Source organism: Salmo salar, chromosome 08 (genome assembly GCF_965601325.2).
Source record: "Salmo salar chromosome 08, fSalSal1, whole genome shotgun sequence".
NCBI classification, from domain to species: Eukaryota; Metazoa; Chordata; class Actinopteri; order Salmoniformes; family Salmonidae; genus Salmo; species Salmo salar.
In genome coordinates this window covers 10381121-10405096 of record NC_138298.1, presented here as the reverse complement: position 1 = coordinate 10405096, position 23976 = coordinate 10381121, and the positions used below count along the sequence as shown (strand labels likewise).

The 23976-nt window shown below is 41.9% G+C and overlaps 1 protein-coding gene across 3 annotated transcripts; it reads right to left on the bottom strand.

The window, feature by feature from the left end:
* Positions 1 to 355: 355 nt before the first annotated feature.
* Positions 356 to 23976, bottom strand: LOC106609967 (ribosomal protein S6 kinase beta-2). 3 transcript variants are annotated; one of them, XM_082978370.1, is made up of 16 exons: positions 23795 to 23976; positions 22875 to 22932; positions 22546 to 22583; positions 22306 to 22418; positions 22033 to 22103; positions 21725 to 21872; positions 21495 to 21552; positions 21194 to 21294; positions 19491 to 19581; positions 18014 to 18104; positions 17796 to 17903; positions 6040 to 6102; positions 5692 to 5769; positions 4159 to 4266; positions 3785 to 3897; positions 356 to 2812 (listed from the first exon to the last, which is right to left on the bottom strand). In XM_082978370.1, the coding sequence occupies exons 2-16, from the start codon at positions 22926 to 22928 to the stop codon at positions 2620 to 2622; spliced, it is 1428 nt and encodes a 475-aa protein (XP_082834496.1). In that variant the 5' UTR covers positions 22929 to 22932; positions 23795 to 23976; the 3' UTR covers positions 356 to 2619. The 3 variants fall into 3 exon arrangements, with proteins under 3 accessions (XP_082834496.1, XP_082834497.1, XP_082834498.1); XM_082978371.1 differs by having other exon boundaries at positions 22875 to 22929; XM_082978372.1 differs by lacking the exon at positions 22875 to 22932.

Sequence of the window (23976 nt, the reverse complement as noted above, 5' to 3'; positions counted from 1 at the left end):
ACTGTAACGCTGCTGGGTTTTTTCCATGTGTATCAAAAACGGTCCACCACCTAAAGGACATTCAGCCAACCTGACAATTGTGGGAAGCATTGGAGTCGACATGGGCCAGCATTCCTGTGGAACGCTTTCAACACCTTGTAGAGTCCATGCCTCGACGAAATGATGCTGTTCTGTGGGCAAAAGGGGGGGTGGAGGGGTGCAACTCAATATTAGGAAGGTGTTCCTAACGTTCGGTATACTCAGTGTATTTGGCCGCAACCGTTTGTGTGCGTGTGTGAGAGTGAGTGAGTGAGTGAGTGAGTGAGTGAGTGAGTGAGTGAGTGAGTGAGTGAGTGAGTGAGAGAGAGAGCGAAGGTTTTCAGAGATTGTTTATCATTGTGTTAAAATGAACTAATTATTAGGACTGACCCACAGGTCAACTGCACCCAGTTAGGGAAATATATCCTACATTACAACTGGACTATGGAGGCTGTTGTTCAATTCCTGTGACAGACAGACATTGCATTAAACCACAATTAATAGCACATTCATACCACAGATTCCAGACATTCAATGTCTTTATTCTTCAGGATTCTGCAACCCCATCTTCCTCACAACCACATTAGCCGCAGGAAATAAAAACCTGATAAAAACATTCCACTTAGATCCAGAACATGTCATCAGTCCATTAAATAATACTATTTTTAAATGAAATGCATGTAAATATTATTTCCCTCCCCAGACGCAAATACGACTTTCAATGATAGAGGTCTTGTCTGCCAAAGCTAGTTCTCACAATAGTATGACAGGATGGTTGATGAAAGAGCCACGGATAAACAGAGTCCAGCAAACTGTTTCAGTTGAAGAATGTGAATGGGTGCCATGTTGGCACCAGACCTGGGTTCAAAATCAAACGGTATCAATTTTCTTTGATCATTTGATTGAGCCTGACTGGAGAGCCAGATGGATGGCGTTTGGACTATTCCATTGGTCCCATTGCGCCAGACATGCTCAATCAAGTGAAACCTTAGCTCAAGGAAGAAAACAAAATACTATTTGGACCCAGGTCTGCCCACATGTACAATAGTTTGCTAGAACTCTGTAGATCTATGGTTCTACATGATATGAGTAATGTTATGGTATGAGTGCTTGTTAAAAAATAAAAGGCTTATTCGACATCGCTTCAGACACACAGGACTCAAATGAGTCAGATTGCTTTACAGCTGTACTACGAGCTTATGTATAAATGCGGTCATTTTCATAATCAAAAATACTCATCTTTTTAGTATTTTAAAGATTATCTTAAGCGGAGTATTTTATACAGTGTTTCTAGAACTGTGCGTCATTCAATACTTTCATTCCTGCGTTATGAAAACGATCACTAGTCTAAAATCAACCATTTAAAGGTCGACTTCGGGCACGAAATACGGTCCAACTCTGCCTATTTCTCAATTTTCAAATAGAAATGGGCCGTGCCTTTGGTGGTTCACTGTGTTATTGTGGTCAGGCGTGCCGCAACCAACCTTGCTAGTTCATTAGCTACGCTAGCCAGTAACTCCTCCAGTACATGTGGAAATCATTTCACATGATTTGATTTTAGCCGGAAACTGTAGAGATCAGCAAGAAATGGCACATCTATAGTCAAATATCTTATTCATAAAATTGTTTTGTTTTTTTAAAGCATTAAATAACCTGATATGATGGCACATTGATCAGTTATACAGTTTAAAGCTGTTAACATTTTGATAATGGCAATGTCAAATGCTTTGGCAGTAGTTGGTGTTCTCTTTGCTTATGTGGCAGGTTGAGAAAAATGTCAAGTGAAGTGGCTGGATCCCAAACTGATAACCTGTTACCTAAACCCTTGTTGACTTCCCTTTGTGGCTCTGTGGCAACTGGACATGTAAAAGCAGTGGCTGGTCCTCTGGTAGCGTAGGAAAGGTTGGGGTCAATTCCATTTCAAGTCAATTCAGGAAGTAAACAGATATTGACCCCACCCCTGGTAGGTGATTCTGACTAGAGGGAGTACAGCTACGACCGAAAGTGACATTTATGCAGCAGGTTAGGATCATTAACGTGGCAGGTTAGGAAAAGGGCTAGGATTAGCTAAAATGCTCTCCTAACCTGCGACGAAAAGTAACGTCCGGTTGCAGCTGTTCTCTCTCTAGTCACAACCCTGGTAGGTGGGCACCAGCCCAGCACCAACACACCTGATTCTACTAAACTAATCATCAAGACCAGGAGCTGAATCAGGTGTTAGTGCTTGACTGGAACAAAAAGCTGCACACCCTGTAGCTCTTCAACTAAGCTCACCCCCCATTCAGACCTCAAAGGAATGAGTCAATAGGGGGGAAGGGAGCGAGTGTGCAGTATGGGGTTTGGGACCCAGCCTGTGAGAAACACAAGGCCCCCTGAGAACGGCCGCGTTCCAGACGGACTAGCAGTCGTCTGCCAGACGTCACAACGCCTGGATAGGTGTTAAACATATCAGCTAACCACATCGTATGATATAGCAACCTGCACCCAACTGTCGATGACGTGGCAATCAGCCATTGGCGGATGCGTGAGGCACGTCTGCAAAGTAGTCGGCCTGGAACGCGGCCAAAAGGTCAGACTCCTCCTGACGCGGCTTACTCCAGTTCATCTCCGGTTACCCTTCTGCTTCTTGTTCCGGCCTGGTGTGCTGATTGGCTGCGTGGCACCGTTGTCGGTGGGCGGGGTTGTTGGCGGGAGACGGAACGAGGTCTGGGAGAGAAGGTCCGACTCGCTCTCTCCTCCCCCTGATCCTCCTGTGGACTTGGCGAATGACCCGGGGAGAGAGAACTTGAGAGGACTGAGGAGCGAGAATATGAACAATAATAGAAAGAAAAGGGGAGAGAGACATTAGATAAGGGAAATGCATATCAATATATCAATCATGGGGTAGGGTTGTGTGTGTGTGTGTGTGTGTGTGTGTGTGTGTGTGTGTGTGTGTGTGTGTGTGTGTGTACAGCGTGCATGTATAAATGTGTGTACGCATATACACTCCCCTAAGTATGTATTTGGACAGAGAAGCTAAATCTTTTAATTTGGCTCTGTACTCCAGCATTTTGGATTTCAGATTAAACCTTTCTTATGGGTATGTTCGTCATCTGCAAGGACTAGGGAGTTTTTTTAGGATAAAAAGAAGCAGAATAAAGCTAGGCAGAGGCAAAATCCTAGAGGAAAACCTGGTTCAGTTTGATTTTACAGACGGAGACAAATTCACCTTTCAGCAGAACAATAAACCTAAAACAAGGCCAAATCTATACTGGAGTTGCTTACCAAGAAGACCGTGAATGTTCCTGAGTGGCCTAGTTACAGTTTTGACTTAAATCTACTTGAAAATCTATGGCAGGACTGGAAAATGGCTGTGTAGTAATGATAAACAACCAACGTGACCGTGCTTGAATTTTTTTTTTAAAGAATAATTTAACTCAGGCTGTAATAACAAAAATGTGTAATAAGTCTAGGGGTATGAATACTTTCTGAAGGCACTGTATGATTTGTGCTAGAGATATAGAACCAAATACTAAAATGTCAACTACTGTAATACACGAAGTGAACTTGTCCAAATACTTATGACATGTTCAAAAGGGGGGACTAAAACGGTAAAACAGATATGTGAAAATACCCTCATAAAAAGGTGGCATTCTGTACTGTCGCCTTATAAGAAACATTTGATCTCAAAACCGAAATGCTGGAGTATAGAGCCAAATTCAAATATTCAGCTTCAGTCAGAATAAATATGTAGGCGAGTGTAAGCCCATGCATATGTGTGTGTCACCTGATGGGGGTGCGTGGGCTGCTGTTGTGTCTGCGTACAGGACGTGTCCGTGGCTCAAAGGAGAAGCCCTCCTTCAAACTCTCCAACACAGAGGGAGCCACATAGGTAAAACCCTGACAGACAACATCCATTCATTAATTATGTAGGATGACAAGCAATTCTAGCAACACTTCCACTAATCTATTTTGTTTGGGGAAATACCTGAATAAGAGGTGTTTTGTTCCAGGTGAGAACAGGGTCGTGTTCAATAATACTTGCCAGGGTTCTGGGTTCAAATTCCATGTGTGACCAGTACGGAAAATGTATGCACCCACTACTCTAAGTAGCTATGAATAAGAGCGTCTGCTAAATGACTAAAATGTAAATCGTCTTACAGCGAAGGCGTGTTCGTGCTGGTGGCTGATTGTGGAGTCGTCGGGACTGTCCACCGGAGTCTGCTTGGTGAACCTCGTGTCAAACTGACTCACGTCCTCATCCGACTGCTACAGGGGGTGAAGTGAGAGAGAGGAGAAAGAGGAGAAACAGGTTGAATGGAGAGAGAGAGAAATGGTGGGAGAAGATAAATAAAACGCCGGTGAGTGTACATTTACACGCACACGAATCATTTGATGTTGAACTGATTACGTAGTATGGCAATACTCGTGTAAACATTTTACTCTGCTTAACTTAAATCAGCATACGGTCAAAACCAAAGTATACGCCGAATAAAACACCTGGTTTTCTGAGCAATCATTTAAGTTATTAGGACACGTAAACAGCTTAATTGGTGTTCCAGCAGTGTATTTGATCTGTGCATGTACCAGCAGCGCAAGCCTCTGTTTAATGCGCAAGTGAAGTGAGTTTGGAAAAACAATGCACAGTGCATTTGGAAAGTATTCAGACCCGTTGACTTTTTCCACATTTTATAACTTAATTCAAAAAAAAATTATGTTAATCCTCAATCTACATACAATACCCCATAATGACAAAGCTAAAATCAGGTTTTTAGAAGATTTTGCAAATGTATTAAAAACAAAAAACAGATACCTTACATAAGTATTCAGACCATTTGCTATGAAACTCGAAATTTAGCTCAGGTCCATCCTGTTTCCATTGATCATCCTTGAGATGTGGTAAATTCAATTGATTGGACATGATTTGGAAAGGCACGTCAGAGAAAAATCAAGCCATGAGATCGAAGGAATTGTCGTAGAGCTCAGAGACAGGATCGTGTTGAGGCACAGATCTGGGGAAGGGTATCAAAACATTTCTCTAACATTGAAGGTCCCCAAGAACACAGTGGCCTCGATCATACTTAAATGGAAAAAGTTTGGAACTACCAAGACTCTTCCCAGTACTTTGTTGAAGCACGGAACGCAGTGATTACAGCCTTGAGTCTGAATACTTATGTAAACGTAATATTTCCATTTTAAAAAATTTTAAATTGTAAAAAAAAACAGTTTTTTGCTTTGTCATTATGGGGTATTGTGTGTAGATGAGGAGAAAAAAAAATGTAATGTAATGTAACAAAATGTGGAAAAAGTAAAGTGGTCTGAATACTTTGCATCTTATAGTTTTTATAAATGTTATATGTCTGAACTCAGAATATAATAGACTTCTGTAGAATGTTTATTTTGATAGGCGATTTTCTGCATTTGTCCCATCAGTTAGCCAGGATTATTAGGGAAATAGTTTCTTGCAAAGCATTTAAACGTTTTAAAACGAACTATATTACATCTGACTATCCACAATAAATCATATTATTGTGTGCATGTATCCATGCTCAGATAGCAGGATGGAGAAACCGTGCTCAGAGTGGTATGCCACAGTTTGAACCTTAAAAAGGTACCTCCTCAATTATTTAAAAGACCCAGCTAAGATTTGACATTTTAGCGATTGAGACAGTGACAGTAGAATAGTGGTCGTACCAGGCATGGCTTGTAGGGCGGCTCACACCTCTTATTCAGCAGGTCGTCCCAGTTGATGTGTCTGAAGAAGGGATGCTTCTGTAAAACCAGCAGAAAAACGCTGCACTTAGAATCCATCCCTGTACAGTGTAGGTCTAGGCTTATGCGCTATTGGATTTTGTTCAATTAGCATCAGTATAAGCACTGATCATAAAGCAGGGTTGGAGGCAATTTCATTCCAGTCAATTCAAAGAGGTAGACATTTCTGTTCACTTCCTGAATTGACCCCAAGCCTAGTACAAAGCTTTATGATGTCAATAGAAAACAAAGGGAGTAGTGGAGTGAACGGGAGATGTGTGTGTGTATCACCTGTATGTCTTTACAGTCTGCCGCACTGGAGCCTAGCCTCTGAGAAGGACTCTTCTTCAGCAGCTACAGAAAGGAGAGAGAGAGCGCGGGGCAGAGAGAGCGCGGGGCAGAGAGAGCGAAAAGAAAGTTAAGTCATGCAGAAGAATAGCTCCTGACTTAACTCTCTGGTTGTTAAATGATTAAATTAGCAAAATATTTATACGTAATCAAATTGTACAACTGAAGATCAACACAGGAGGAAAAGATTGGTCTTTTAACTCCCTCTCAATCTTAAATCGTGCTAGCTAGCCAAATTCAAATTTGCCAGCTAGCTTACCATCTAACTCCAACTGTTTACTGGTGGTAACCATAGCAACATGGCCACCGAGGCAGCGCTAGCAGCACCACCACCAGAGACAGAGAGACCCCCCCCCCTTTTTGAATTTCCAGCAGAAATCAAAAACAGAGAAGGTAGGTAGGTTACGGGGACTCTTTGGGGAGATTCACCTTTTTTTTGAAACTTTTTTTTTTTAAATGCATTTTATTTAACCAGGTAGGCCAGTTGAGAACAAGTTCTCATTTACAACTGCGACCTGGCCAAGATAAAGCAAAGCAGTGTGACAAAAACAACACAGAGTTATACATGGAATAAACAAGCGTACAGTCAATAACACAATAGAAAATCTGTATACAGTGTGTGCAAATGGAGTAAGGAGGTAAGGCAATAAATAAGCCATAGTGACGAAATAATTACAATTTAGCAATTGACACTGGAGTGATAGATGTGCAAGTAGAAATACTGGTGTGCAAAACAGCAGAATAAATAAATAAATATGGGGATGAGGTAGATAGTTGGTTGGATGGGCTATTTACAGATGGGCTGTGTACAGCTGCAGCGATCGGTAAGCTGCTCTGACAGCCGATGCTTGAAGTTAGTGAGGATGATATAAGTCTCCAACTTCAGTGATTTTTACAATTCGTTCCAGTCATTGGCAGCAGAGAACTGGAAGGAAAGGTGGCCAAAGTGGTGTTGGCTTTGGGGATGACCAGTGAAATATACCTGCTGGAGCTCGGGTGGGTGGGTGTTGCTATGGTGACCATTGAGCTGAGATAAGGCGGAGCTTTACCTAGCAAAGACCGCAGGTCGCAATGGTGGGTAATATGGGGCTTTGGTGACAAAACGGATGGCACTGTGATAGACTGCATCCAATTTGTTTGAGTGTTGGAGGCTATTTTGTAAATTACATCGACGAAGTCAAGGATCGGCAGGACAGTCAGTTTTACGAGGGTATGTTTGGCAGCATGAGTGAAGGAGGCTTTGTTGCGAAATAGGAAGCCAATTCTAGATTTAATTTTGGATTGGAGATGCTTAATATGAGTCTGGAAGGAGAGTTTACAGTCTAACCAGACACCTAGGTATTTATAGTTGTCCACATATTCTAAATCAGAACCGTCCAGAGTAGTGATGTTCCAGAGCACCTATTGCTCACATCTTGGCCACAGCACTGTACACTATATGATTACAGACATTGACCCTTTCTTTCTCAGCTCATTCACTGTCAAGCCACTAACACCTCTGTCTGATCACAGCCAAATGACGTTGTTCCTCAAAAGAACAGACATGGAAACAACCACACATTCACAGCCCAGTAAGCTATGCAACATCAGAAATTCATACAGATGGGCCCAAAACAGCACAGAATACCAGAAAGCAACCTGTAACCAAAATATCCAACACTCTTAGATACATTTCTGGATACCACATTCACTCACAGTAAAGAAGGCATCAATCTAGCAGTAAAAAACATCAACTAACTAAATATATATACAGTTGAAGTCGGAAGTTTACATACACCTTAGCCAAATACATTTAAACTCAGTTTTTCACAACTCCTGACATTTAATCCTAGTAAATATTCCCTGTCTTAGGTCAGTTAGGATCAACACTTTATTTTAAGAATGTGAAAACTTTTATTTCTTTCATCACATTCCCAGTGGGTCAGAAGTTTACATACACTCAATTAGTATTTGGTAGCATAGCTTTTAAATTGTTTAACTTGGGTCAAACATTTTGGTTAGCCTTCCTTAAGCTTCACACAATAAGTTGGGTGAATTTTGGCCCATTCCTCCTGACAGAGCTGGTGTAACTGAGTCAGGTTTGTAGGCCTCCTTGCTCGCTCACACACACACACACACACACACACACACACACACACACACACCCTTTTCAGTTCTGCCCACACATTTTCTATAGGCTTGAGGTCAGGGCTTTGTGATGGCCACTCCAATACCTTGACTTTGTTGTCCTTAAGCCATTTTGCCTCAACATTTTACATTACATTGTCCATTTGGAAGACCCATTTGCAACCAAGCTTTAACTTCCTGACTGATGTCTTGAGATGTTGCTTCAATATAGCCGCATAATTTTCCTCCCTCATGATGCCATCTATTTTGTGAAGTGCACCAGTCCCTCCTGCAGCAAAGCACCCCCAAAACATGGTGCTGCCACCCATGTGCTTCACGGTTGGGATGGTGTTCTTCGGCTTGCAAGCTTACAATCTCTGTCCCCATGTGCAGTTGCAAACCGTAGTCAGGCTTTTTTATTGCGGTTTTGGAGCAGTGGCTTCTTCCTTGCTGAGCTGCCTTTCAGGTAATGTCAATATAGGACTCGTTTTACTGTGGATATAGACACTTTTGTACCTGTTTCCCCCAGCATCTTCACAAGGTCCTTTGCTGTTGTTCTGGAATTGATTTGCACTTTTCGCACCAAAGTACGTTCATGTCTAGGAGACAGAACGCGTCTCCTTCCTGAGCGGTATGACGGCTGCGTGGTCCCATGGTGTTTATACTTGCATACTATTGCTTGTACAGATGAACGTTGTACCTTCAGGCATTTGGAAATTGCTCTCAAGGATGAACCAGACTTGTGGAGGTCTACAATTTTTTTTCTGGAGTCTTGACTGATTTCTTTTGATTCTCCCATGATGTCAAGCAAAGTGGCACTTAGTTTGAAAGTAGGCTTTGAAATACATCCACAGGTACACCTCCAATTGACTCAAATGATGATCAGAAGCTTCTAAAGCCATGACATAATTTTCAGGTGTTTTCCAAGCTGTTTAAAGGCACAGTCAACTTAATGTATGTAAACTTCTGACCCACTGGAATTGTGATACATTGAATTGTAAGTGAAATAATCTGTCTATAAACAATTGTTGGAAAAATGACTTCTGTCATGCACAAAGTAGATGTCCTAACCAACTTGCCAAAACTATAGTTTGTTAACAAGAAATTTGTGGAGTGGTTGAAAAACGAGTTTTAATGACTCCAACCTATGTGTATGTAAACTTCCGACTTCAACTCTATACATACATACATACATACATACATACATACATGTATTTTCAGGCAAACGTCAAAAGAAGCACAACTGAATTTTTTTCTATTTTTTTTAAACAAAAAAGACCAAATGACAACTGGTTTGATGCAGATTGTAAAATTATAAGGAAAAAAAAAAAAAAACTTAGAACACTATCCAACCAAAAGCACAGAGACCAAATTAAATGGTGAATTACACCTTCATTACTGTGAGAGACTTAAACTCTATAAATGTACACTCAGAACCAAAAAAAGCACAGTACAACAGCAAGCAGCTGAGACTAATTGAGGAGTCCATAAACACAAACAACTTCTGGCAAAATTGCTAAATTTGAGATGTTGAATGGATTAGAAAAAGCTATAATGAACATTCAAAATCCATTGGACTCCCCAACTACTGCCCATAAAGAAACTTCAGGCCCTCAAATTTAAAAAAAAAGCATGCGGACCTGATGGCATCCTAAATGAGATACTCAAACTGACTAGTGCAAAATTTCAATTGGCTATATTACAACTGTTTCATTTGATCCTGAGTGTAGGTTATTTCCCTAAACAATCTGGAATGAAGGACTCAACACCAATCTTTAAGAACGGAGACACATTTGACCCTAACAATTAGAGGCATTTGTGTGAACAGTAACCTGGGGAAGGTTTTCTGTAGTATTATAAATGTAACAGTTCTAAACTTCCTTAATAAAGCACAATATCGAGTAAAAGCCAACTTGGATTTATACCAAAACATCACACGACTGATCATATTTAAGCCCTACACACCCTGACACACCCACATGTCCACCAAAATAATACCAAAATATGCGCTTGCTTTGTCGACTTCCAAAAAGCATTTGATTCTATTTGGCATACAGGACTGTTCTACAAAGTTATTGAAAGTGGTGTAGGGGGTAAAACATATGACATAATTAAATCAATGTATACTGGCAATACGTGCAGCATTAAAATTGGCAAGGACAGAATTCTTTAATCAGGGGCGGGGCCTTCGCCAGGGTTGCAATCGGAGCCCTGCACTCTTCAATATTTACATCAACGAATTGGCCACTATTCTAGAAAAATCCTCAGCCCCCAGTGTTAGTCCCCACAATTCAGAGGTTAAATGCCTACTCTTTGCAGATGACCTATGCCTGCTGTCACCCACAGCAGAGCCTGGACCTGCTAGAGCAGTACTGCCAGACCTGGGCCCTGGCAGTAAACCCCAAAATACTAAAATAATGATTTTCCAGAGAAGATCCAGATCTCAGGGAATTAGACCAATGTTCTCAATTGGTACAAAATATAGAGTACTGCACACACTACAATTACTTAGGTTTAAAAATAAGCTCAACTGGACACCTTAATGATGCAGTGAATGAACTGAGAGAAAGCACGCAGGGCATTCTACGCCATTAAAAAACAAATTAAAATTGAAATCCCCATTAAAATTTGTCTAAAACTAATTGAATGTATCATTGAACCAATTGCACTTCATGGCAGCGAGGTGTGGGGTCCACTTGCAAAACAAGATTTAACCAAATGGGACAAACACCCCATTAAAACCCTGCATGCAGAGTTCTGTAAGATTCTACTACATGTCCAGAGGAAAACTACAAACAATGCATGCAGGGAAGAACTAGGCCAATATCCACTAATAATAACTCAAAAAAGAACAATTCAGTTTTGGAAACATCTGAAATACAGTGACTCTCTCTCATATCATTATCAAGCCCTGCAATGCCAAGCGCTGAGCAAAGAAAAAAGTCCCCTCATCCAGCTGGTCCTGGGGCTGAGTTCACAAACCTGTTCTACTAACACACTGAAGTACACCATGGCAAAGTATTTGACCATGATTACTGATCAAAACCTTAGAAAAACATTCAAAGTACAGACTCAGTGAGCACAGCCTTGCCATTGAGAAGGGTAGACACAGGAAGACCTGGCTCCCTGTAGAGGAAAGGCTGTGCAACCACTGCACAACAGTAGAACCTGAGACAGAGCTGCATGTCCTGACAAAATGTCAAAAATATAAAACATTTCCCCAAATTTGAAACCCTTATTCAAGGTTTCAAAGACCTCTCTGATGAGAATAAGCTACCCGTCCTGTTGGGAGAGGACGCAGAGAGCTGTGGGTTGGCAGCGCACTACATTGCTGCCTGCCATAAGATGAGGGAGAGTGTCTGACAGACCAATCAACCTGCACATATCCTCTACTGAATGCTTATTGTTAAATGCATGGTTATTGTTGTTACTGTTGTCTCGTTGACAATTTTGATTATTTGTTTCATATTGTAAATATCCAAAGTAAGCTTCGGCAATATGTACATTGTTACATCATGCCAATAAAGCAAATTAAATTGAGACAGAGGTAAAGAGAGAGAGAGACAGAGAGGTAAAGAGACACCTTGAGTAGGCAAACAGGCCCAACCCCCCATTCTTACACTAGCCCAAGCCAATGGCATGTACCAGATAATCACACTTAATGGTCTGAGGCCAAACCATACGACTAACAACATTGGACACTATGGAACACAAAGCCTTCACTCTCTCATCCTGGAATATCCAAGGCCTGAGGTCATTGGCCTAAAGAGCAGGGACCTGGACCGAATAAATCAGAAATATAGACATTGTCATCCTACAAGAAACATGGTATAGAGGAGATGGACCCACTGGTTGCCCTCTAGGTCACAGAGAGCTGGTAGTCCCATCTACCAAACTACCAGGTGTTAACATGGAAGGGACTCAGTATGCTAATTTCGTATACAGCAGACCTAACTCACTGTGTTAAATTAAAATCAGGAACATTACATTTGGCTAGAAATTCTGAAGGAAATGATCTCCACAGAAAAATGTCCTCCGGTGTGCTACCTATACACCCCCCCCCCCCCCCCACTAGAATCCCCATACTTTAATGAAGACAGCTTCTCCATCCTGGAGGGGGAAATCAATAATTTCCTGGGACATGTAACAGTCTGTGGTGACCAAAATGCCAGAACTGGACAATAATCTGACCCCCTAAGCACACAGGGGGACAAACACCTGCCTTTCGGTTCACAGCATTCCCTCCCCCATATGCCCCCCTAGGCACAACTATGACAACATAACCAACAAAAACGGGTCACAACTCCTGCAGCTCTGTCGCACGCTGGGTATGTACAGTCAATGGTAGGCTTTGAGGGGACTCTAAATAGTACTGTAGACTACTTTATCACTGACCTCAACCCAGAGTCTCTCAGGGCGTTCACAGTCAGCCCACTGACACCCCTATCAGATCAAAGCAAAATCAGTCTACTTGAACAGAGCAATACTTAAGTCATGAGGCATCAAAGCCAAAGGAACTAAATATTATGAAGAAATGCTACCAAAAAACAATTAGACAACCACAAATTCATTTCACTTTTAGACACCTTCCTGGACAAAACGTTCCACTGTAATAGTGAAGGTGTAAACTTGGCAGTAGAAAATCTAAACAGTATATTTGACCTCTCAGCTTCCCTATCAAATCTACACATTTCAAAAAGAAAACCGAAGAAAATGAACAACAATGACAAATGGTTTGATGAAGAATGCAAAAACCTGAGAAAGAAATTGAGAAACCAATCCAACCAAAAACAGAGACCCAGAAAACCTGAGCCTACGCCTTCACTATGGTGAATCACTAAAACAATACAGAAAAAGGAACAGCACGCCAGAAATCAGCTCAATGAAATTGAAGAAGCCATAGACTAACCACTTCTGTGAAAATTGGAAAACACTAAAACACATAGTTATCTATCCAAAACAGAGATGTATGGAAAAACCACTCTCCAATATTTTTGTCCCTATAACAAAGAACAAACAGCAAAAACATATAATTGATCAAATACAAATCTTAGAATCAACTATTAAAAACTACCAGAAGCCACTGGATTTTTCAATTACATTGAATGAACTACAGGACAAAATACAAACTCTCCAACCCAAAAATGCCTCTGGTGTTGACGGTATCCTGTTGGATTCTGGGTTAAACTTGGAACATTGCTATCCTAGAGTGGTTTTTACATCAGAAGTTAATGGTTATCTGTAGGAACCAGATGGCTTTAGAATGTGCTGGGTGGACGGGAGGAAGTCAGGATTGCTATAGGGGATACGTACAGACATCTGTGGATTAGGCAAATGAGGGGTTGAATGAATGCTCTGAGAGACTGGGTTGAGGTCAGTGATAAAGTAGTCTACAGTACTATTTAGAGTCCCCTCAAAGCCTACCATTGACTGTACATACCCAGCGTGCAACAGAGCTGCAGGAGTTCCCTGTGGCTCAGTTGGTAGAGCATGGTGTTTGCAACGCCAGGGTTGTGGGTTTGATTCCCACGGGGGGCCAGTACAATTTTTTTTTTTTTTAAATGGTATGAAATGTATTCACTACTGTAAATCGCTCTGAATAAGAGTGTCTGCTAAATGACTAAAATGTAAAAAAAATTAGGTCAGGTCCCCTTAAGGGAGAAATTATGGTTTATTACCCTATTACTTTGTCTTCCTGTCGAATCATAATAGATGTAAGGATTGGAGAGAAGGAGCAGTGCCCCATAGAGGATATTTTATAATCTGTATATTTTTGGTTTAGGATTGTTAGGTTCTAATTTTCAGAGTAAAAAACTCAATGGACATTATGAAAGCGAGTTTTTTACTCTGAAAATTAGAACCTAACAATCCGAAACCAAAAATATAGAGATTATAAAATATCCTCTATGGGGCAGGCGGGACGAATTCGTCCTACCTACGTAACAGCCAGTTGAATCCTGTGGCGCGATTTTCAAATACCTTAAAAATGCTATTACTTCAATTTCTCAAACATATGACTATTTTACAGCTATTTAAAGACAAGACTCTCGTTAATCTAACCACACTGTCCGATTTCAAAAAGGCTTTACAACGAAAGCAAAACATTAGATTATGTCAGCAGAGTACCAAGCCAGAAATAATCAGACACCCATTTTTCAAGCTAGCATATAATGTCACAAAAACCCAGAAGACAGCTAAATGCAGCACTAACCTTTGATGACCTTCATCAGATGACACACCTAGGACATTATGTTATACAATACATGCATGTTTTGTTCAATCAAGTTCATATTTATATCAAAAAACAGCTTTTTACATTAGCATGTGACGTTCAGAACTAGCATACCCCCCGCAAACTTCCGGCAAATTTACTAACAATTTACTAAATTACTCACGATAAACGTTCACAAAAAGCATAACAATTATTTTAAGAATTATAGATACATTACTCCTCTATGCACTCGATATGTCCGATTTTAAAATAGCTTTTCGGTGAAAGCACATTTTGCAATATTCTAAGTACATAGCCCGGCATCACAGGGCTAGCTATTTAGACACCCAGCAGGTTTAGCACTCACCAATATCAGATTTACTATAAGAAAAATGGTCTTACCTTTCCTGTTCTTCGTCAGAATGCACTCCCAGGACTTCTACTTCAATAACAAATGTAGGTTTGGTCCAAAATAATCCATAGTTATGTTCCAACAGCGACGTTTTGTTTGTGCGTTCTAGACACTATCCCAATGGTAAATAACGGTCGTGCGCACGGCGCATTTCGTGACAAAAGATTTCATTACCGTACTTCGAAGCATGTCAACCGCTGTTTAAAATCCATTTTTATGCCATTTTTCTCATAAAAAAAGCGATAATATTCCGACCGGGAATCTGCAATTAGATAAACAGCCGAAGGAAAATATATCACTGGGTCGAATCGGGCACGCGCCTAATTCCATTGTCCTCTGATGGGCCACTTGGCAAAGGCGATTATGTGTTTCAGCCTGAGGCTGCCTCGTCATCGTTCAGGTTTTTCCCGAGCTCTGAGAGCCTATTGGAGCCGTAGGAAATGTCACGTTACAGCTAAGATCCTGACTCTTCAATAAACAGAAGCAAGAACAACAACACCTTGTCAGACAGGCCACTTCCTGCATGAAACCTTCTCAGGTTTTTGCCTGCTAAATGAGTTCTGTTATACTCACAGACACCATTCAAACAGTTTTAGAAACTTTAGGGTGTTTTCTATCCATATGTAATAAGTATATGCATATTCTAGTTACTGGGTAGGAGTGGTAACCAGATTAAATCGGGTACGTTTTTTTATCCGGCGGTGTAAATACTGCCCCCTAGCCCTAACAGGTTAAACAGACCACAAATTCCAATTGGCTATACTTAAACATCATCCTTAGATCTGGCATCTTCCCCAATATTTGGAACCAAGGTCTGATCACCCCAATCCACAAAAGTGGAGACAAATTTGACCCCAAAAACTACCGTGGGATATGCATCAACAGCAACCTTGGGGAAATTTTCTACATTATCATTAGCAGCAGACTCATACATTTCCTCAGTCAAAACAATATACTGAGTAAATGTCAAATTGGCTTTTTACCAAATCACCAACAGACCACGTATTGACCCTGCACACCCTAATTGACAAAGAAACAAACCAACAAAAAAAGGACAAAGTCTTCTCATGCTTAGTTGATTTCAAAAAGCTTTTGACTTAATTTGGCATGAAGGTCTGCTATACAAATTGATGGAAAGTGGCGTTGGGGGAAAAACAAACAATATTATAACATCCATGTACACAAACAACAAGTGTGCAGTTAAAATTAGAAAAAAACAAATCTCTTTCCACAGGGCCGTGGGTTGAGACAGGATGCAGCTTAAGCCCCACCCTCTTCAACATATATATCAACAAATTGGCGAGGGCACTAGAACAGTCTGCAGCACCCGGCCTCACACTACTAGAATCTGAAGTCAAATGTCTACTGATGATCTGGTGCATCTGTCCCCAACCAAGGAGGGCCTACAGCAGCAACTAGATCTTCTGCACAGATTCTGTCAGACCTGGACCGTGACAATACATCTCAGTAAGACAAAAATAATGGTGTTCCAAAAAAAGTCCAGTTGCCAGGACCACAAATACCATCTAGACACCGTTGCCCCAGAGCACACAAAAAAAACTATATACACACACACACACACCCTCTGCCTAAACATCAGCGCCACAGGTAACTTCCACAAAGCTGTGAACGATCTGAGAGAGAAGGCAAGAAGGGCCTTCTATGCTATCAAAAGGAACATATTAAAAAAAATTATAATTTTAAATTTAAAAAATAAATAACAAAAAATAAAATCGACATACAAATTAGGATCTGGGTAAAAATACTTGAATCAGTTATAGAACCCATTGCCCTTTATAGTTGTGAGGTCTGGTGTCCACTCACCAACCAAGAATTCACAAAATGGGACAAACACCAAATTGAGACACTGCATGCAGAATTCTGCAAAAATATCCTCCCTTTTACAACGTAAAACATCAAATAATGCAGAGTCAGAATTAGGCCGATACCCGTTAATGATCAAAATCCTGAAAAGAGCCGTTCAATTCTACAACCACCTGAAAGGAAGTGATTCCCAAACCTTCCATAATAAAGCCATCACCTACAGAGAGATGAACCTGGAGAAGAGTCCCCTAAAGAAAGCTGGTCCTGGGGCTCTGTTCACAAACACAAATAGACCCCCAGGACAGCAACACAATTTCACCCAACCAAACCATAAGGAAACCAAAAAGAGAATTACTTGACACATTGGAAAGAATCAACAACAAAAACAGAGCAAACTAGAATAGTATTTGGCCCTGACCACTGTGACTGACACAAACTTAAGGAAAGCTTTGACTATGTACAGACTCAGTGAGCATAGCCTTGCTATTGAGAAAGGTTTGCCTACGGCAGCCTGTCTCTCCAAGCGAAGACAGGCTATGTGCACACTGCCCACAAAATGAGGTGGAAATTGAGCTGCACTTCCTAACCTGCCAAATGTATGACCAAATTAGAGAGACATATTTCCCTCAGATTACACAGACCCAAAGAGAATTTTAAAACAAACCCAATTTTGATAAACTCCCATATCTATTGGGTGAAATACCACAGTGTGCCATCATAGCAGCAAGATGTGTGACCTATTGCCACAAGAAAAGGGCAAGCAGTGAAAAACAAACACCATTGTAAATACATCCTATATTTATGTTGATTTATTTTCCCTTTTGTACTTTAACCATTTGCACATGTGACATTTTTTGGGGAACTTTTGTTTATTATCCATTTCACTTGCATTGGCAATGTAAACATGTTTCCCATGCCAATAAATCCCTTAAATTGAAATATATGAGTGAGTGAGAGTGTGTGAGAGAGAGTGTGTGAGAGAGAGTGTGTGAGAGAGAGTGTGTGAGAGAGACAGAGAGACAGAGAGAGGTATAATGAGAGTAGTACAGTGGGTTAGAGAGAGAGAGAGAAAGACATGACCTCTATTCTGAGGATGATAAATGTTCTTAAACATAACGAGAGATGGGGAGGGGTGGGCGTCTTTACCTTTTTGATCATATCTCGGGCGTCCAGTGTGAGGTAGGGCGGTAGGTTGACTTTACACTTCAAGATCTTATCAATGGTCTTTTTCCTGTTCTCAGCAGTGAACGGAGGCTATGGGGGAGTGACAGGAACAGGCGAGAAGACCACAGAGGTTTGAGTCAAAAAAGTCTTTCAAATGGTACAACCCATCCCTCTTTACACCCCCCCTCCCCGTCTCTCACCGAGCCCGTCATCATGTCATACATTAGGGCTCCAAGACTCCACCAATCCACCGCCCGGTTGTGTCCTGTACGGGTCAGAATCTCTGGAGCCCTGAGAAAGAGAGTGAGGGGATAGAGAGCGCAGGCAAGAGACACTTCAGTAGAAGAATCACAGTATTGGCTGTGATTCAATGATCAACCTTCTAGAAGTGTGAACTTTTCACTCCCCTTCATGGATTGAAAGAGAATTCAATATGCGACAGATTTATATGCGAATATTCTGAAAATCCGAATAAAGAAAATAAGCATATTTTCCCACCAGTGGTGTTTCCACCAAACGGACTTGGTGCGGATAAAAATCAGTGTGTGATGACGTAGTGCACATAAAAAGGTTTCCGTTTAAGTTTTCATGTACGAAATCAAAATCTAAAAGTTCAATGTGTTTCCATAGCATTTTCAACTCCAGTTGTGTCACAAAAACTGTTGCGTTAAATAGCAAATGTGCCTACTCTGGTCTTGGCACGTGAACTCCGATACAGTCGGCCTACAGAGCAGGTAGGCTAGTCTACATGATGAAACTATATTATGGATAGAGCGACAAATAGTTTTATTTGTCAAACAGCAGTCAAGCATCGACCATCATGTCACCAGAATCAGACTCTTTAGAAGCATCAACATCAATGTGAACTTTCACCACCCTGGGATGTTCATCATAAGTCATTTCATCTGTAGCCTAATAAACTGCATGTTTTTTCTGAGTCGTAGTGGGAGGACCACACACACACCATATCATCTCGTGACTCCGAAGTTTACTTTAATATGATGGTTATTATAGCAATATTTGCTCTTAAAAGCGTTTCCACCGCCATGTCTCGTATGATTCATTTTACCGACACAAAAAGATCACGTCAATTGAACAAAATATCTGTCAGCATTTATAAAGTTGTACCATCATAGCTGTCGTGATTTTTTTTTGTTGATACGGTATGACTTCACTCACATAAAAAGTTTGAAAAAAAAAAACATGGATTTATTTAATTGACTGGGCAAGTCAGTTAAGAACAAATTCTTATTTACAATGACAGCCTACCCCGACCAAACCCGGACGACGCTGGGCCAATTGTGCGCCGCCCTATGGGACTCCCAATCACGACCGGATGTGATACAGCCTGGATTTGAACCAGGGACTGTAGTGATACCTCTTGCACATTAGATGCAGTGCCTTAGACTGCTTCTCCACTCGGGAGCCCTGTTTAGTTAGTGTAAGGATAATTGTGGAAGACCATGCAGCCCATGGACAAATGTAATGTTTTTAAATGCACAGTTAACTTCAGGGAGGAGGGGGAGAATTGTACTATAACTAGTTAGGTGAACCCAGACCTATCTGAACTATGATTACTACAGCGACCCCTACTGTCATTCAAAGAAAGTGCAGTCTCAGAGTGACAGCTGACTCAGAGACAGCATCCTTATCTCACATCAGTATGACACTACTCACATGTACTCTATGGTCCCACAGAAGGTGTGCGTGACAGCGCCGTCATGAATGGACTCCTTACACAGGCCAAAGTCAGTCAGCTTGATGTGTCCTGGGAGACAGAGATACAATATCTGTCAATTGTAAATGATAACAATAAGCCAATCCATAGCAGATCAATTATCCCCCAAAAATATCATATTTTCATCTCAGTCACATTGATTTCTAAACTCAAAAAAATAAATGTCCCTTTTACAGGACCCTGTCTTTCAAAGATAATTCGTAAAAATCCAAATACCTTTACAGATCTTCATCGTAAAGGGTTTATTAAACACTGTTTCCCATGGTTGTTCAATGAACCATAAACAATTAATGAACATGCACCTGTGGAACGGTCGTTAAGACACTAACAGCTTACAGACAGTAGGCAATTAAGGTCACAGTTATGAAAATTTAGGACACTAAAGAGGCCTTTCTACTGACTGAAAAACACCAAAAGAAAGATGCCCAGGGTCCCTTCTCATCTGCGTGAACATGCCTTAGGCATGCTGCAAGAAGGTATGTGGCCAGGGCAATAAATTGCAATGTCCGTACTGTGAGACGCTTCAGACAGCGCTACAGGTAGACAGGACTGACACCTGATCATCCTCGCAGTGGCAGACCACGAGAAACACCAGCACAGGATCGGTACATCCGAACATCACACGTGCGGGACAGGTACAGGATGGCAACAACAACTGCCCGAGTTACACCAGGAACGCACAATCCCTCCATCAGTGCTCTGACTGTCCGCAATAGACTGAGAGGGGCTGGACTGAGGGCTTATAAGCATGTTGTAGGGCAGGTCCTTACCAAACATCACCAGCAACAACGTCGCCTATGGGCACAAACTCACCGTCGCTGGACCAGACAGGACTGGCAAAAAGTGCTCTTCACTGACAAGTAACGGTTTTGTCTCAACAGGGGTGATGGTCGGATTCCCGATTATCATCGAAGGAATGAGTGTTACACCGAGGCCTGTACTCTGGAGTGGGATCGATTTGGAGGCGTAGGGTCCATCATGGTCTGGGGCGGTGTGTCACAGCATCATCAGACTGAGCTTGTTGTCATTGCAGGCAATCTCAACGCTGTGCGTTACAAGGAAGACATCCTCCTCCCTCATATGGTACCCTTCCTGCAGGCTCATCCTGACATGACCCTCCAGCATGACAATGACACCAGCCATACTGCTCGTTCTGTGCATGATTTCCTGCAAGACAGGAATGTCAGTGTTCTGCCAGGGCCAGCGAAGAGCCCGAATCTCAATCCCATTGAGCACGTCTGGGACCTGTTGGATCGGAGGGTGAGGGCTAGGGCCATTCCCCCCCAGAAATGTCCGGGAACTTGCAGGTGCTTTGGTGGAAGAGTGGGGTAACATCTCACAGCAATAACTGGCAAATCTGGTGCAGTCCATGAGGAGATGCTGCATTAAGTACTGCAGTGCTGGTGGCCACACCAGATACAGACTGTTACTTTTGATTTTGACCCCCCCCTTTGTTCAGGGACACATTAGTCCATTTCTGTTAGTCACATGTCTGTGGAACTTGTTCAGTGTATGTTTCAGTTGTTGAATCTTGTTAAGTTCATACAAATATTTACAGATGTTAAGTTTGCTGAAAATAAATGCAGTTGACAGTGAGAGGACGTTTCTTTTTTTGCTGAGTTTATGTAACAGACAGACACACCTTGGTGGTTCAGCATGATATTCTCTGGTTTCAGGTCTCGGTAGATGATTCCGTTTGAGTGGAGGTGTCCCAAAGCAAGCACAATCTCACCCAGATAAAAACTATTTGTCAAAGAAGGAAAAACATGTATTAACACTCCTCCTCGTAAGCATGCACAAGACATACGGTCAAGCTATTATTCTCATCTTCTCCTCCTCTTCTACAAATGTTCACATGGAAATTAACTGCTGTTTATGGCCTCAGCCTCACACTTGTATCCTTTCCCAATGATAACCTGAAGCTGAGCATCTCTCCCTCTTACCAGGCAGTGTCCTCCATGAAGATTCCTTCTTTCTCCAGCTGCATGAACAGTTCTCCACCTGATAAAGAAACAAAAACAACAAGATTAGGGAGATAACGCGATAGAAGTGTCGAAGTTGAAGTGCAAGGGTTCAGAGAGAGACACGGTTGTCCTACCCAGATCCCCTCCCTCCAGGATGAGGTCGAAAGCGTACAACAGGTCCCCCTCCCTCCCTCCCATCCCTCTCTCACCACTGAGACACTCCAGGATGAGGTAGAGTTTACCCCCGGTCTGGAAGGCGTACAGCAGGTCCACAATGAAGGGGTGCCGCACCGTCTCTAGAATCTCCCGCTCTGCACGCGTGTGGGCTGTGTCCTTGGCGTTACACACTATCTTCGCCTGGCAGGGAGAAAAAGAGAGGGATGAGTGAAAGGAAGGATGGGTGGAAGGAGGTGGAGAAAGTTGTGTATTTAGATATATTACATTTTGCCCTGGTACCGTGGCAATGTTTAGAACATACTTTTGGTTGCGAAAAATTATTAAGAGGAATCGTACGTACCTTCTTTAAAACCTTCATGGCGAATATCTTCCCCGTCTGTGTACCCTGCACTTTCCGTACCTGGAAAACCTGCAAGTAGAAATACAATTGTTAAATAGGATTGATGACAAATGGATTGAGTTTCTGATCAAGAGCTTGGTGTATATCCAAGTACATTGTGGAACTGAAATTCTTAGAAACGCACTGATTGACTGACGCGCGCGCCACACACACACACACACACACACACACACACACACACACACACACACACACACACACACACCCCCCCCTTGCCATAGCCCCCCTTGCCCAGCACACTTAGCAGCTCAAAGCTGTCTGGTCCAATCCTCTCACTGTCTCTGTTGACAATGGCACTGGTCAGCTCTATCTCTTCTGTCTGAACACTAAGAGAGGGGATAAGAGAGAGTTAGGAAGAGGGGAATGAGTGAGGGTGAGTTTATATGATTCAGTAAAAAATATAGGCTCAAGCAAGAATGCTGGACAAGTGACTAAGTTCATTGTTCCACTTACAGGTCTGTCTCTGCTACGGTGAAGTCACAAATGTCATCCTACAGAGCACAAGAGGGATAGAAGAGAGGATGTCAAAGTTAATGCACCGTAGACACGTGAAGAAGGGTCACTGCTGATAGACTGAAGATGGCATTATTTAATATCACAGAACATGCATTCATCTTTTATTTTGGGGAACATTCTTTGTAGTTTATATGCTGTGTTTATACTAGCTGCAATTGTCTGGGCTTTTTCTTCACTACATTGAACACAGCCTTGATCTGACACTAACAATAAGTTAGTTAGGTACCCTAATTTAACCCCCCCAAAAAAGTGTCCTCAAACCCCACCTCTGCATCGCTAAGGTCGTCCGACTCCAGGTCAATATCGAAAACACCTGCCATCCTGCTGAAGAAATTACAGTTACAGCTTAGTTATGTGTGATGTAATTAAAAACACAACGGCCCGAGAGCTAGCAATGTGAAACACGCATTTATTGTTGTTACTATCTAGTTAGCTACCACTGACAGGTGCAAATACCAAGCAGCTAAGTTACAGTGTCAAAGCTGGACAAGAAGCTGGCGTTATCTAACGTTAACCTAGATGGGATCTAGGCAGGCTAATCGGACTCATGGGTGAAGTTTACGTAAAAAGGAACATTTCTTACTGGGCCTGCTGGCAGGGAAGGCAATGTATGCTAGCTAGCGTCGTCAACAGGCATGGTTGGAGATAGCCGACTAAACTCAACGATTTACGATAGAGTTGAGCGGTGACTGGAGCGCCGACGTCACATACAACGACGTTATCAAAAACTAGCTACTGATTTCCGCACCCTGGTAAAGAATAGTCCTACTGAAAGCAGTAGTTGTTGATAAAAAATAAACTTAATTTTATGTGATGTCTGGGCTCCAGTCCGCCCACGGCCACACGAGTCGCCGCACACCTCCATCTTAAATCTCAAGAGTTGAGTTATATCGGCTAGATTCGAGAGAACCAGAGTCAGAAAGCTAGCCAGCTCATGTGAAACTAAACTCAGACTCTGGGAATGTTGAAAGAAAAAAGAGAGAATTAAGTTTGTTGTGTCACTTATGCTAGTTAAATGACTGAACTGACTGTATCAATGTAATATATAACGAACGGTTCGTGATCCCATCTGTTTGAGAGCTGGTTTGACAACTAACGTTAGCTAGCTAGTTAGCTGATTACGATGACTCGCAGGTGATAAGTTACCGTTCGTTAGCTACCCAAAGCATTTCACCTCGCCTCATACCTTCACTCTCAGCTGCATTCGTCGTAACCACTGAGTCAGTGAGCTTATAAGTGGCTGATTCCACTTTTCTTGCTGTGTTGGACCTAAACTGTAGTCGTAAATAAGAATTTGGATTTTCTGTCACCCCGCTCTGGTCTTTGTTGATGTTCCGTTGTTTGTTTCTCTTGGCAAGTGTGATTGAA

Excerpts from the sequence above, each read along its gene's own strand:
- LOC106609967 (XM_082978370.1), bottom strand. The coding sequence starts at position 22,928 with ATGGCAGGTGTTTTCGATATTGACCTGGAGTCGGACGACCTTAGCGAT. Across the intron at positions 22,584-22,874 it reads ACGACCTTAGCGATGCAGAG|GATGACATTTGTGACTTCAC; the intron begins GTGGGGTTTGAG and ends TGTGCTCTGTAG. Across the intron at positions 6,103-17,795 it reads CCCGAGATATGATCAAAAAG|CTGCTGAAGAAGAGTCCTTC; the intron begins GTAAAGACGCCC and ends TCCTTTCTGTAG.